At 41.1% G+C, this 14,031-nt stretch overlaps 1 protein-coding gene across 4 annotated transcripts in view; it reads left to right on the top strand.

Moving 5' to 3' along the window:
• LOC123748658 (tyrosine-protein phosphatase non-receptor type 13) overlaps positions 1 to 14,031 on the top strand; it is a 182,933-nt gene that overhangs the window by 121,165 nt on the left and 47,737 nt on the right. For 3 of the 4 annotated variants that reach the window (XM_069319364.1, XM_069319363.1, XM_069319362.1), the window contains 8 exons: positions 6,259 to 6,419; positions 6,587 to 6,790; positions 7,067 to 7,318; positions 7,688 to 7,837; positions 10,630 to 10,914; positions 11,231 to 11,331; positions 13,102 to 13,324; positions 13,616 to 13,714. In XM_069319364.1, the coding sequence (XP_069175465.1) occupies positions 6,259 to 6,419; positions 6,587 to 6,790; positions 7,067 to 7,318; positions 7,688 to 7,837; positions 10,630 to 10,914; positions 11,231 to 11,331; positions 13,102 to 13,324; positions 13,616 to 13,714 (1,475 nt within the window). The remainder of the gene's footprint in view (positions 1 to 6,258; positions 6,420 to 6,586; positions 6,791 to 7,066; positions 7,319 to 7,687; positions 7,838 to 10,629; positions 10,915 to 11,230; positions 11,332 to 13,101; positions 13,325 to 13,615; positions 13,715 to 14,031) is intronic. The other variant, XM_069319365.1, reaches the window with a different exon arrangement.

Consider the following 14,031-nt stretch of genomic DNA (forward strand, 5'->3'; position numbering starts at 1 on the left):
CAGGTGGCAGACGAGGGTGGTGGCAGGTGGGAGGTGGCAGACAAGGGTGGTGGGGGAGCGTGAGGTGCGAGGAGAAAGTAATAAAGCTGCTTCAACACAAACAATAAGAGTCGAATTTTATAGATGTGTTATTGGGACGAGGACGAGGCTAGTACCTGGGGTAGTGGGGCTATGGCTTGGTGGCGGGGCCTAGGGGGGGGAGGCCTGGGGCTGGAGGGGGGGGGAGGCCTGGGGCAGGTTGGGGGGGGGGAGGTGGTGGGGGGGAAGACGCCCACAAAGGGTAAGTGTGGGGAAGGGATCAGTAAGGTGGGGGATGAGACTAGCAGGTTGACAGGAGATTGCTTGTGGCAGGGCGGAGGGAAGTATCCAAACCTCGTGTGTTGGTCGAGGAAGGGGATTATTGGCGTGGAGGGAAGGGAGGGGGGAAGAAAGGGGGAAAAAGGAGGGAAGGAGGAAGAGAGGGAAGGGACAGAGAGAGAAGGGGGAGGGAGGGGGACATATAACGCAGTATCTGCTTCCTTCTCTCTAATTTTTCCTTCTCATATGCCGCCTCTTTTATTCCCTCCCTCTGCCTCTCTCCCTCCCTCCTTCCCCTCTCTCCCTCCTTTCCTCCCTCCTTCCCCTCTCTCCCTCCTTCCCTCCCTCCTTCCTTCCCCTCCCTCCCTCCCTCTCCCTCTCCCAAGGTTGTCCACGCTGGTTGAGCGGAACAGAATTATTTTATAATTTATTATAGATAAATCCCTGGCCTGAGGCAGCTACTTAGTCTCCCGGTGATTGATCCAACTAATGAGGCATTTTTAGGGGCCTCTGGAGCTACTGATCTATGCTGGTTAGCATATGGTAAAAACGCAATGAATCGGATAATTGGAGCGGGATTGGATGATGTGGTTGGTGGCCAGTGTGGTGTTAGAGGGGTTGAGGAAGGGGGGGTAGGTGGTAGTGAGGGGGAGGAGCCGTTGGGGGGGGAGGGGGGGAACATTATGCAACCCGTCCTTAGACCAAGTTCATTCCATCCAGCGGTCGACCCCACAGACACTTTCTTAAATTTGTACATGCTGTTCATTCAAAACGGGAATTTTCTCAAATATAAATTAATATTATAGTATATTACCATATTGTGCATATATAGGCATTGGTTAGGGTAAGTGTTTAGGTTCTGTTGGCGATTATTTTTATATTTGTAGTACGTGGGTGAAGCATTTGCAACGTTGTGGTTCGAACAAAATTCGTCAGTTCGAATGAATGCGAACTGTGGGGTCGACCGCTGGATGTAATGGACTGGAGTCGAGGACGGCTTAGTAATTCGTGTGTAAACCGTTTTTCATTCATATAGAGGAGGGTTGGCGGATGCATGGAATGGACTTTGGGGGTCTTTGCTTAGAGGACGAGCTGCATTATGGGTTAGTGATTGAGGTGATTAACTAACGGGGTTGAGAGTGTGATGTTGGGGGGGGGGGGGGAAGGGTTCTGAGGGAAAGGGATAGGCCTGTTCCGCGGCCTATCCCTATTTTGGACATGTATGATCTTACCTAACATAATTTGCAGGGCCGAACCAAGGCTTGTGGGCTCCGTCTCTCCAGCCTCCGCCCGTATAATGCATTTATTCCCGCCCATTTTGTCTTATCAAACATATTGTTGAAAAACCTAGACAGTGGAGGTAGCCTGTATTATTTCCGCTTATAGCGCCGAAATCTGATCAGTACCGGCATATGTAAATGTTATTATAAGGAATAGAAAAGATTATGTTTACACGGAAACACAGAGAGTGCTACACAAATCATTGAATCATTAAATTCCCAAAACAGAAACCAGCGTCAAATGTAGTAAAGTTTCTCACCCCCCCCCCGCACACACACACACAACTAAAGCTCAACCCCCGCAAGCACAACTAGGCGAGTACAACTAGGTGAGTACAACTAGGTGAGTACACACACACACACGCACACACAGACACACACACACACACACACACACACACACACACACACACACACACACACACACACACACACACACACACACACACACACACACACACTATAGAAGACAGAAGAAAAAGAGGTCATATGATCACTACTTACAAAATACTAACAGGAATTGACCAAATTCACAAAGAGGAATTCCTGAAACCAGCAACTACACGAACAAGAGGACACAGATTCAAGCTAATGAATTAAAGGTGCCGAATAAATATTAGAAAGTTCTCTTTTGCAAACAGAGTGGTAGACAGTTGGAACAAGCTAAGTGGGAAGGTGGTGGAGGCCAAAACCGTCTATAGTTTCAAAGCGTCATACGACGAAGAGTACTGGGAAGACGGGACACCACGAGCGTAGCTCTCAAACTGTAATTACACTTAGGTAATTACACACTAGAAGACGTACCCGGCTGTGACCGGATCTCTACCCCCCCCCCCCCATTCCCCTTTTCCTGCTGTCGTCCCCTTCTCTTCCATCCCAATTTCCCCCTTACCCTTATCTTCTCCTCTCTTTCCTCCTTCGTCCCCCCCCCCCTCAGAAAAATTATTATTACGAAGCACTGTAACTGCTGGACAATTGTATGGAAAACAGAATATATTTCAGCCTTCTTGAAAATCGCACATGAGTCTCTATAAAGGCTGATATTTCGTAAAGCATTTCTCTTGGGCCGACACCGACTGGCCTATGACACTCCCCTCCCCAACATGATTCATCCTAGAAAATTTGGTGAGGCTAGCCCCAAATGTCTAGCCTCTATCCTCGGACAAACAGACAGGCAGGCAGTCATTTCATTTCGTACACATATCCATTCAGATGGATATATACATATTGTATACATATCCATTCAGATTTTGTATACATATCCATTCATATCCATTCAGCCCTAGTATATACTGCAGATATGTTGATGACATATTCGTGTGTGTTGTTGAAAATACATTGGAGAGGTTTTGTGGCAACCTTCAGGAAGTCTCAGACTTGAAGGAAGTCTCAGACTTGAAGGAAGTCTCAGACTTGAAGGAAGTCTCAGACTTGAAGGAAGTCTCAGACTTGAAAAATGTCAGACAGACATTTTTCACTGTCTAGAAAAATGTGGGAGACAGAATCCCATTCCACGATGTTCTCATGGATAGTAATTCTGTTAGATTCATCACAAATGTATTTTGTAAACCAGCTAATGCAGGTAAATGTATGAATGGGAAGAGTGAATGCACTGACAGATATAAGAAACGTGTCGTTAGTGCATATGTAGGTCATGCAATATGTACATGCTCTTCTCGGTAACTCTTGCATCACGAACTCGACCGAATCCACCAAATTATTGCGAATGACGATTACAGCAATCCAGAGTTCACCGAAGTCATTAGTATGAAGCTAAGTCGCCACTTGACTGCGGATAATCAGCCCCAGGGAAGGATACTCAGCCAACAAGGGAAGACGTTGTAGTATATTGTAAAAATACATTTATTCAGGCCTATAAGAAGGATAAAAGGACAATACAGGATGTAATTGACAGGAAATGATGCAGTGAAAATGCAAGGATTTGTACTATCTTTTATTCTGACAGTCCTCGTACAGTTATCCTCGTTATGAGACATAACATTTGTACCTTACTTATAAATTGAGGTGTACCACTCTACTATATCAATACAAGTGCAATTCAGGAGACTGCGCTTCAACATGTATGCTATATTGGACATACCACGCATACTCTTGAGTAGACTTGCATTGTCAGGTGCCTTGATAGAGAAGTTGTCTTGCCTAATATACTGAGATAGTTTGGGCTGACAGTCCCCCAAGTGGGCATATGAAGGCATAGACAACATTCATCACTTTTAAGGCATTTCGGTTGGTTTTGGAAGATTTCTTCATGTGCAAGTTGGTGGTTCTTTTGCTCTTGTAGAATATTATTAATTCAGTTTTCTGGTTGGTGCTGGTAGGGGTCACATTTTATCAGTAATATCTATTAGAACTCTTTCTTCTGTCTTGTAGGCCATGGAAAAGAAGTTCCTGTAGAATATTTGCACAGGAAGGACCGATTATATATTGTTGGACTCTTCATCAGCTCTTCATTTCTTCGACAATATACATTAGAGTATCCATTATTGATTAAGACCTACTTTACTGTACCAAGTTCCCTGTCAACATACTGTACTTCCAACTGGAGCTGTGTGTGAGAGCACAGTTGACATAGCCATCGACAATACTGTTCTCCACTTGTATCTGTCAGGGCACTCACTAGTGGCATGAAGGCACATTCCTGATGTTGGTTTCTGTAGTGTAGGCTGCAGTGTAAAAGCCACCATTCCTTTCCAATATTGAAAGATACTTTCCAATATTCTCCAATATCAAAGAAAGGTAGCTTACCTTCGCTCTCCATTTTCCTAAATGACATTTTGCCAGGTACCTCCTCTGATATTTACATATAAATATATGTGCTATTAAATATGGCTCCTATTTATGTGTCCTATTGATTTGTCCTATTGATTTGTCCTATTTATATATCCTACTAGCAGTACCCGGCCACGCATTGCTGAGCCACAGCAACCTTCCATTTCCCCCAGTCCTCCCCACCATTCCCAACAACACCATCCCCTCTTCCTTCCCACCTTGCCCCACTCCCCTGTCCCTTTATCCTCCCCACCATTCTCCATTTCCCCATCCCCTTGTCCCCTCGTCCTCCCCACCTTCTCTCACTTCCGTCCCCTCATCATCTCCACCATTTCCCACTCCATCGTCAGATGCCTTCGCAAATAGTCTGATGTTCCCATCAGAAAATTGGGAACATTAAGTGATCTGATGTTCCCATCACCGAAATATAAGAAAAACAGTTAAAAAATGAAATGAAAATATGAAAAAAATAAAAAAATGAACTATACTCATGAAATGAACGTTATGGTAAGCAACACAGCTCAATTCCAATGCAATTCACACAAAATAATTAAATCAAAATGAAAATAAATCACCATCTATGAAAATTCAATTTATCAATGCAGTCAGAAACATTGAAATGGAATTGTAACATATTTAGTATAGCATGTGTGTTGCTCTTACATGCAACAGATGGCGCTGTTTTTCAAGAAAAGCATAGTTTTACCTGTCACAGGTGTGGCATCTATACTTATACTTACGAAATGAATGGTATAGTAAACAACACAGCTCAATTCCAACACAATGTCACGCAAAATAATTCAGTAAAAAATAAAATAAATCAAAATTTATGAAAATAAATTTTATCAATGCAATCGGAAACATTGAGATGGAATTTGTGACATATTTAGTATAGCGTGAATGTTGCTATTATGTGCAACAGATGGCGCTGTTTTTCAAAAACACATGTTTTTACCTATCACAGGGGTGGTATCTATATAGTAGGTATATAAAAAGACGCGCCTATTCGAATGCAACGTTGTGTCAAAATTTCAAAGCAATTGGTGAAGAACTTTTGTAGATTTCAGCGTGTGTTGCTCTTACGTCCAACAGATGGCACTGTTTTTCAAAAGAAGCATGTTTTTTTTCTGTCACAGGTGAGGCATGTATATAGTAGATATATAAAAAGACGCGCCTATTCGAATGCAACGTTGTGTCAAAATTTCAAAGTGATTGGTAAAGAGGTTTTGAAGATTTCCCTCACATGAAAAACACAGTTTTTCAGAAAAAGCATGTTTTTTTACCGTCACAGATGTGACATCTATATAGTATATATATAAAAACCCGCTCGGATGCGAATGGAACGTTGTGTGAAAATTTCAAAGCAATCAATGAAGAACTTTCGGAGATTAGCGGTTATGCACAAACGAACATTTCCATTTTTATTTATATAGATAAATATGGTTGTTATTTACATATAAATACATGTGCTGTTAAATATAGCTGTAAGGGTTAGATCCATGATATGTGTAAATATATATGGCTACTAATTTGCATCTTCAGGTTATCTTGAGGTTATCTTGAGTTGATTTCGGGGCTTTTTAGTGTCCCCGAGGCCCGGTCCTCGACCAGGCCTCCACCCCGAGGAAGCAGCCCGTAACAGCTGACTAACTCCCAGGTACCTATTTACTGCTAGGGTAACCGGGGCATCAGGGTGAAAGAAACTCTGCCCATCGTTTCTCGCTGGTGCCCAGGATCGAGCCCGGGACCACAGGATCACATGTTCAGCGTGCTGTCCGCTCGGCTGGCCCCATCCGGACAGCTACTGCATGTGCCAGTATTCATCATGTTGAGGATATTTAAGGATTAATGTTTACACTTTTCTTATTAATGCATCCTCTCTTTCTTGCAGGTGAAGGGAGGGTGGATGTGGCAACCCCAGAGGGTGTGGTGTTGCAGAGGTGTGGGCGTGTCGACCTAGTAGCCACGCCTCCTAACTCCCCAGCACACCCCCATGGTAACTACCTGCCCCCAGAAGCCTTCACTGATCACCAAACACAAGAGGTGGAGAGGGTACGTGTTTCTCTGTTCCTAGAAAGTGTGCATGGGAAGGGGGAAAAGAGAGAGAGAGAGAGAGAGAGAGAGAGAGAGAGAGAGAGAGAGAGAGAGAGAGAGAGAACAAAGGAGAACAAGAATGAGAATGATATCTGCTCGCATCTTCATAAACTAAATCATTTCAGCTGTTGGTATTCTCCCTGGGACGGACACTATGGACAGTGGCCAGCCATGGTGCCATCACTAGTGGCTCTGGTGGGCCCAATGGTATTCTTCAGGGAGCCACCACCACCACCAAGCCGAAGCTATCGTCCAGTCTCCGGTCGACACTGTCTGCCATGACCCATACTCTCCAAGAACATAGACTCACACTTGTTGATATTTTTCAGGTTAGTAACTTTTAGTTTTAAGTATTTTGTTTACCAATATTCTCTTAAAGTCTTGGGAAAGCTATTCCATTTTGGTTGCAAGTTGTTTGTAAGTGCCAGGCTTGGTTCTCTTAAAATATAAAATAAAGAAAATAATTCAATTTTGTTTTGTTATTTTGAGGGGTTCAGTTCCTTAGCCCATTATGTATCTCTGTAGCTTTTCCCACTTCTGCTCACAGGTGTGTGCTTTTGTAACCCTCAATGATAATGACGACTTAAAGATCTCATTTCTTTCAGCTATTAGTAGAGCGTTTAAATAGCCGGGATCGTATCAACTACACGGCTATCATAAGATCCCTATATGAAGAAGTGTTGGGTCCTCCACGACCACCACTTCAGCCACCTGATCCAGTTGTTGCGAGGTGTAGGTCTTATTCGGCTCTTGAGACCACAAGACCCTCAACTGGTAGAAGACCTACGTCACTGAGTTTGAGTCTATCACAACACTCGACGAGCATGGAGGACTTGAGGTCTCATCGTTTCTCACCTGTACGAATGAATTAATTTTGACTTCTGTTTAGTAATTTAATGATTAATGCAGTTTAAAATTAAAGGGGCATTGGAATGTATAGTAAAAGGGATACTGTAGAGTAACTGGGATACTGTAGAGTAACTGGGATACTGTAGAGTAACTGGGATACTGTAGAGTAACTGGGATACTGTAGAATAACTGGGATACTGTAGAGTAACTGGTATACTATAGAGTAACTGGGATACTGTAGAGTAACTGGGATACTGTGTAGTAACTGGGATACTGTGTAGTAACTGGGATACTGTGTAGTAACTGGGATACTGTGTAGTAACTGGGATACTGTGTAGTAACTGGGATACTGTGTAATGACTGGGATACCATTTCAGGGATCCAATAATCCTGCATCGATAACTCGGACACAATCAACAAACAATTATTCCACACCACGACGTCGAGGTGTTACCGGTACATCAAGCATAAACGACTCGACTCTGCGTATATCCTCCTTCAGGACGTCCACCAGATTGGCAGATGATGTAAACTATTTATGAGTCATTTCTCAAAATTATGTTTTGAACTTAAGCAAAAGACTATCCAGGGCTGATTACTTGCTTTTTTGTTACAGTAATTTGTTTGGTTAATGTATATAATTATTTCTATTTGGGTCTTCTCATTAGATTGACTCACATTGTGCACAGTAAATGAAACCATATTATGACTGTTTCCTCCTGAAGTGTGTATGGGACTTCAGCACAGTGGTCTGCATCTTTGACTCACACCCTAGACTCCCGGGCTCGATCCCCCATGGTTGGGACAGAAATGGTTGAGCACACGTTTCCTTTTGCCAGATGCCTCTGTTCACTTAGTAGTAAATAGGTACCTGGGATTTAGGTATGTACATTGTTGTGGGTTGTATCCTGGGGGTTGTCAGATGGAATGCGGAGAACATCAATGCACACTATATACAAGGACCGTAGTGTATGGTCTGTATTGCATACCTCCATACTGTTAAATACTTACTGTAATACGTATACTATAAATAAAAAGAAACAGTTCAGTATGTTCAGTACGTACACACAGTAGCATAAAATTATACATCAAGTTTCCGTAGTGTTTAGTCGGCTTCCAGCACAAGCTGCCAAGAGACTAAGTAAAGCTGCAAGATTGGGAATTTTTCAGCTGATTTTTCATTCTGAGATATTGAGTGTAATTCACCATGAAGTTGGAGAAATTGTAAGTTGCAGGAGAGAACGAAGTTAGAGAACAGTAATTTGGCTGATGGTAATCCAGGAAGCAGGGGCTGGAGAAAGCAAGGGGGTTGGGGGGTTTGGAGAACCAACCTGGGAAATTGATGGCTGTGAATCTGTTAACCAAGTTTAATAACAAAAAATGGGATGTTGCATTGTGTATATGAAGGATTTACCATTAGGAATATAGAGCTATGTGAATGTTTCCTAATGATGTCAGACCACTAGGGAAGATAAGAAACTTAGGCAATTGTCATGCCCCTCAAGTTGACCTGGACAAAATATGTGTATGAAGCAACACTTGGCTGATGGAATTTAATATGAATAAATGCCACATTATGGAATGTGGAATATGAACCAGTAAGAGCAGGGGCCAGAATATGAAATAGAACCAGTGAAGAGCAGAGGTGCCATAGGCACAAATAGGGAGAACTATATAAACATCAGAGGTCCACGGTTGTTCAACATACTCCCAGCGACCATAAGAAATATTGCCGGAATAACAGTGGACATCTTCAAGAGGAAACTAGATAGTTTCCTCGAAGGAGTGCCGGACCAACCGGGCTGCGGTGGGTATATGGGCCTGTGGGCCGCAGCAAGCAACAGCTTAGTGGACTAAACTCTCACAAGTCCAGCCTGGCCTCGGTCCGGGCTTGGGGAGTAGAAGAACTACTAGAACCCCATCAACCAGGTATCAGCCAGATGAGAAAATAGGCCACACACAACATACAAATTATGTGATAAAGGTATTAAAGAATTCTGATAAAGAATGAGATCTAAGGGTGGTCCTAGATAAAAACAAACCTGTCACCTGAGCACCACATAAAGAACATGCTACAAAACCGTAACCAACCAAACCAAAATAGTGAGAATCGGTTGATAACTGGAATTTTAGAACCCACTCAAAGTTGAAACTCAGGTTTCAGAGATAATTGAAGTTGAAGTTATCAACAATGAATGAAGGTAGTTTTAATTTGTTAATTTTATTTTATGTTTTAATAAACATTGTTTGGCATTCGTACTCAAATATGTGAATATTGTAGATCAATATGTGTTGAAATAAAGTCAAGAAAAAAACCCACAAAATATAGTGATAATTATAATGATTTAGGGGATATATTTAGGGTATACTTTGTATAAGTGAAAAAGCCCTAATATGGTCCCTAATCATCAAAACAACCTAAAGAGACAAAGAAAATAGAGTTTGAAATCAGAGAAAAAATCAGCCCCAAAAATTAAAAGACCCAAGTTTTGCGAGTTGAGACTGATTTATTTGTTGACCAATTTCATTCTATCTTCACATATTTATGAAAACATATGCATTTTCCAGGATGTAAAGGTTACAACAAAAGCAAATAATAAACAAAGAAGAAAAAAAAACCTAACAAATATTTTTGGGACATTGATGAAAGTAACATATATTAACATTGGACAATGTATTTATGTGATATATAACAAAATAGATCATATTAACATAGTTATTGATTATTATTTGTATTATGTATTACTCAGCAATGATATAAAGGCACCAACTGCATACCCACTTTGTGGACACTTCTTACTACTGTTGTTCTTCTTTGAGCGTCGGACAGGTGCTTGCATCTCTGTATTACTGCATAATCCTTCAGTTCCAATTATTAGGAGCTGTTCTCCTTATCAATAAAACATTCTTATTTTTCAAAAACTCGTCTAAAATCAATTTCTGAAAATATTTTGATGAAAGTTTCATGACACTGAAGCCAATAAGTTGGAGATTTGTTTAACATTTTTAAGTTATTTTTACATAATTTGAATATTTTTCGCTAGTATGCCAGCTATATTCGTGGTAATATGCACGGTCTAGGGGTTAACTTGGTACATAGAACATTAAAATATCACAGCCTTAATGGTATTACAATAAATTTTGAAAGATGGTTTACTTGTTGGAATAGTTGCATGAATTACTGTACTGTACTTGGATATGTAATGTTTCCATGTAATACGCGGTGTTCATTAGATTAATTTTATGCTTATTTACCAGCACTCTACAGTAATATAAAAAGTTCAGTTTCATATTTTAATGCTGCATTATTTTTTTACAGTTGTTTAATGAAAATCCCCAGAAGAACCTTTTAACATCCAAAAGGAACTACCACTCAATGGATACAATAAGTTCGGCAAAAGAAAATATAATGCCAAGATCCATTGGAGGGAGTGAGATCTCATCCATGGGAGGTACCATGAATCCTATCTTGGAGGTGTCATCAGCTCAGTCATCACCAACAAAGACACCTCCAGAAAATGATTCGGAAAATGCCTTTCCTTACAAGGAATCAAGAACTACAGTAACAGTTAGCAGAAGTGCAACAGTAGCAGGCACTATGAAGGTTGGTAGTCCAGTAGCAGTCACCATGAAGGTTGGTAGTCTAGTAGCAGGCACCATGATGGTTGGTAGTCCAGTAGCAGTCACCATGATGGTTGGTAGTCCAGTAGCAGGCAACATAAAGGTCTCTATGGTATTGTATTTGCTCATGCTTATCACAAATGTACTGTTTTTACCCCATGCTCATCACAAACATACTGAAATTTTCCTGTGACTCTCACTAAAGAATTGTGTTTGGAAGCCCAATGTTAATACTGGCATTTTAAGCAAAAAATCTATAATGGATGCCATGGCACATAAAGTTTCTCTTCTTTCACTAGACCCAAGTCCTGGAGGTACACAAAGAAGGACTCAGCAAACAGAAAAAGATTCCACCAAAGAAGCCACCAAGATCACGGGCCATGTCTGTGGACAATCTTCTGTGAGTCTTATGCAAATTTCTATGCTCTGTTGCCATTATTCACTTTATTTATACTCCCATTATATTTCATTCACCTGGGTTCTAGGCTCCCATTATATGTAAGGTATTTGAGTCTTAGTATATTTTCTCTTTGGTGTAGTGTTGATTGATGCCAGTTCTATATGGTGAAATATTAGGTTGGACTCGTTTGGTAGAAAATGTGTAAGTGCAGGTCAGTGAGTAAGTAAATGCATTAGTAAGTAAATGGGGCCTCGTAGCCTGGTGGATAGCGCGCAGGACTCGTAATTCTGTGGCGCGGGTTCGATTCCCGCACGAGGCAGAAACAAATGGGCAAAGTTTCTTTCACTCTGAATGCCCCTGTTACCTAGCAGTAAATAGGTACCTGGGTGTTAGTCAGCTGTCACGGGCTGCTTCCTGGGGGTGGAGGCCTGGTCGAGGACCGGGCTGCGGGGACACTAAAGCCCCGAAATCATCTCAAGATAACCTCAAGATTATCTACAAATTTACAAACTGTTTCTGCTGCATCATATATTGTTGTTAAAGACACACACTAAACTTCAGTCTGAGTGGAATCAGCTAGATGGCTTACTGTATGTGTATTGCCTGCTCTTATGTCTACGTCAGCAAGGTTGTGTGTCTGGCCAAGATGCTCAAAACGATCCTTTGTTATTCTGTTGTTGATACTTTGCTGCATTTTCACCTCTCATTGGTTGGCCAAGCAGGGCCTAACAATTCTCTCAATTGCTCTCAAAAGCTGAAAACATCAAAAGATAGTTAAATAGATATACTGTATAGGTAATTGACAATGCTATTTACCCCAAGAAGTTAGTCACTTGTACCTCTGTATCAACTAGATCAAATCTTTGGAGCAGGACAGCAGGATCAAACCAACATCCTGGATCACCACAGACACCAGTAGACCACAATTCTCACAAGTCAAGCCTGGCCTCGGGCGGAGCTCGGGGAGTAGAAGAACTCCCAGAACCCCCATCAAGCAAGGTATCAAGCTGGTAATATGCTAAAGGTTACACAGCCTGAAGTCTTCTCAGATCCACTAGGAATGTGGAGGTATTGAGCCGTTAGCCAATCCATGGTTTATGTGTACTGTGGTCTGTTGGTAAGGTGCGTGTCTGAGGGTGATCCAGAATTTTAGTTTGATCCTGTAGTCCAAGTCCAAAGATTTTCTTTTGAATATATCACAATTTTGTGATTTCATTTTGCCTGTAACTACTTTTTATATGATACAAGAATTTATTCTTTTGTTGTCTTAATCTTGAAATTTTTTACCACATGATCATTCAAGGAGAACATCTGCTTCATTAAAGTGCTGTGAGTAGTATATTTTTAGAGTTCGTAAGACAAAAATAATCACGGAATAATACTGTAGACTACAGTATGAAGTATTATAGCAAAATTCACAGAATTTTGGTCAGATTTTTCATGTAAAGTTAATGTTTCAATAAGAACTGGAAAGAGATGAAAATGTTTCAATGTTTATATGCCTTATAATTTTATTGTATATTGGATTATTTTCAATGTTCACTGTGGCAGGCTCTTCACCTGTATGTCTGCTGAAATGTCAAGTAGTTGTCATCAACTTCTTGATGATAACTTCATGACAACTGAGTCATGATGTCATCACGGCTCCTATTGCTGTTGCATAGTTCATATGATTGCTTAGAGCTTATTGAACTGAAATATTGAAATTACAGTTATTGCCAGTCTTGTAGTGTCTTTATTCTCACTCAACAGTTATTTTCTCTCTTTCAGCAATACAGAGACAGAATTAAGACAGAACTTCTGTGAATTTGTTCCAAAGAAGAGACGTATGGTAGTACGCACCCCTTCGCGCCTCTATCATTTTGCAGAGAGCAGTGCAAGCTGCATAGTGGGACACGTTAATACAAAAGTAATACCACCAATCCTTGGGCCAGAATTTGTTGTGAGAAGCAAAGAACCAGCTAAAGTTCTGAATTTATTGCAAGATACACAGGTAATTCTGAGGTGACTTTTTTTAGATAAATGACTAAAATTCAATATCTTACATTTACATCTTGTACTGGAGGAGGCATACTGGTATTTAGCATTCCTAGTTTATTAAGTGCATTCAGTCTAGCTAGCTAAGCAGAGGAGATTTGTACTATTAGCATTTAGTCTCCTGTTAAGTAATAAACATCAGATTTTGGTTCCTGCTATTACTTTAGACCTTTATCTACTCTGCTACTTAGCTAGTTTTCACTAAGATTCTTATTTACTAATACACAGTAATTCTTTTGGCTATCAGCGAGGCACGGTGAAGAAAGTGACAGTGATCCTGGTGACTGGCAGGAAGCTGGAGCTGACCTGCGACCCGGCTGTTGCCCGGGTCAGCCACATTCTCCAGGTTAGTGGTGCTTTATGAGATCACACTCAACACACTGCAGTTGTTATTTAGCTAAAATGAGGTAATACAAAAAAAAAATTGGTGCAGCTGCTGAATAGTATTGAGAGTAATGAAATGCCCCTCTCTGGCCAGCCTCTTGGTATGCTGTATTCCTATTATGCTGTGCAATGCTGTTCAAATCATTTACAAATGAGCATCAGCTAACTGTGCATAATGTGAAGACTTCAGTGTCTTCATATTGTAGTTGCTAGTGTATGCTTCTTCTCTCTTACTAGTCAACCTGTCCTCTAAGACGTTACATCACATTTTGATGTCAA

The sequence above is a fragment of the Procambarus clarkii genome, chromosome 92 (genome assembly GCF_040958095.1).
Source record: "Procambarus clarkii isolate CNS0578487 chromosome 92, FALCON_Pclarkii_2.0, whole genome shotgun sequence".
Taxonomy (NCBI): domain Eukaryota; kingdom Metazoa; phylum Arthropoda; class Malacostraca; order Decapoda; family Cambaridae; genus Procambarus; species Procambarus clarkii.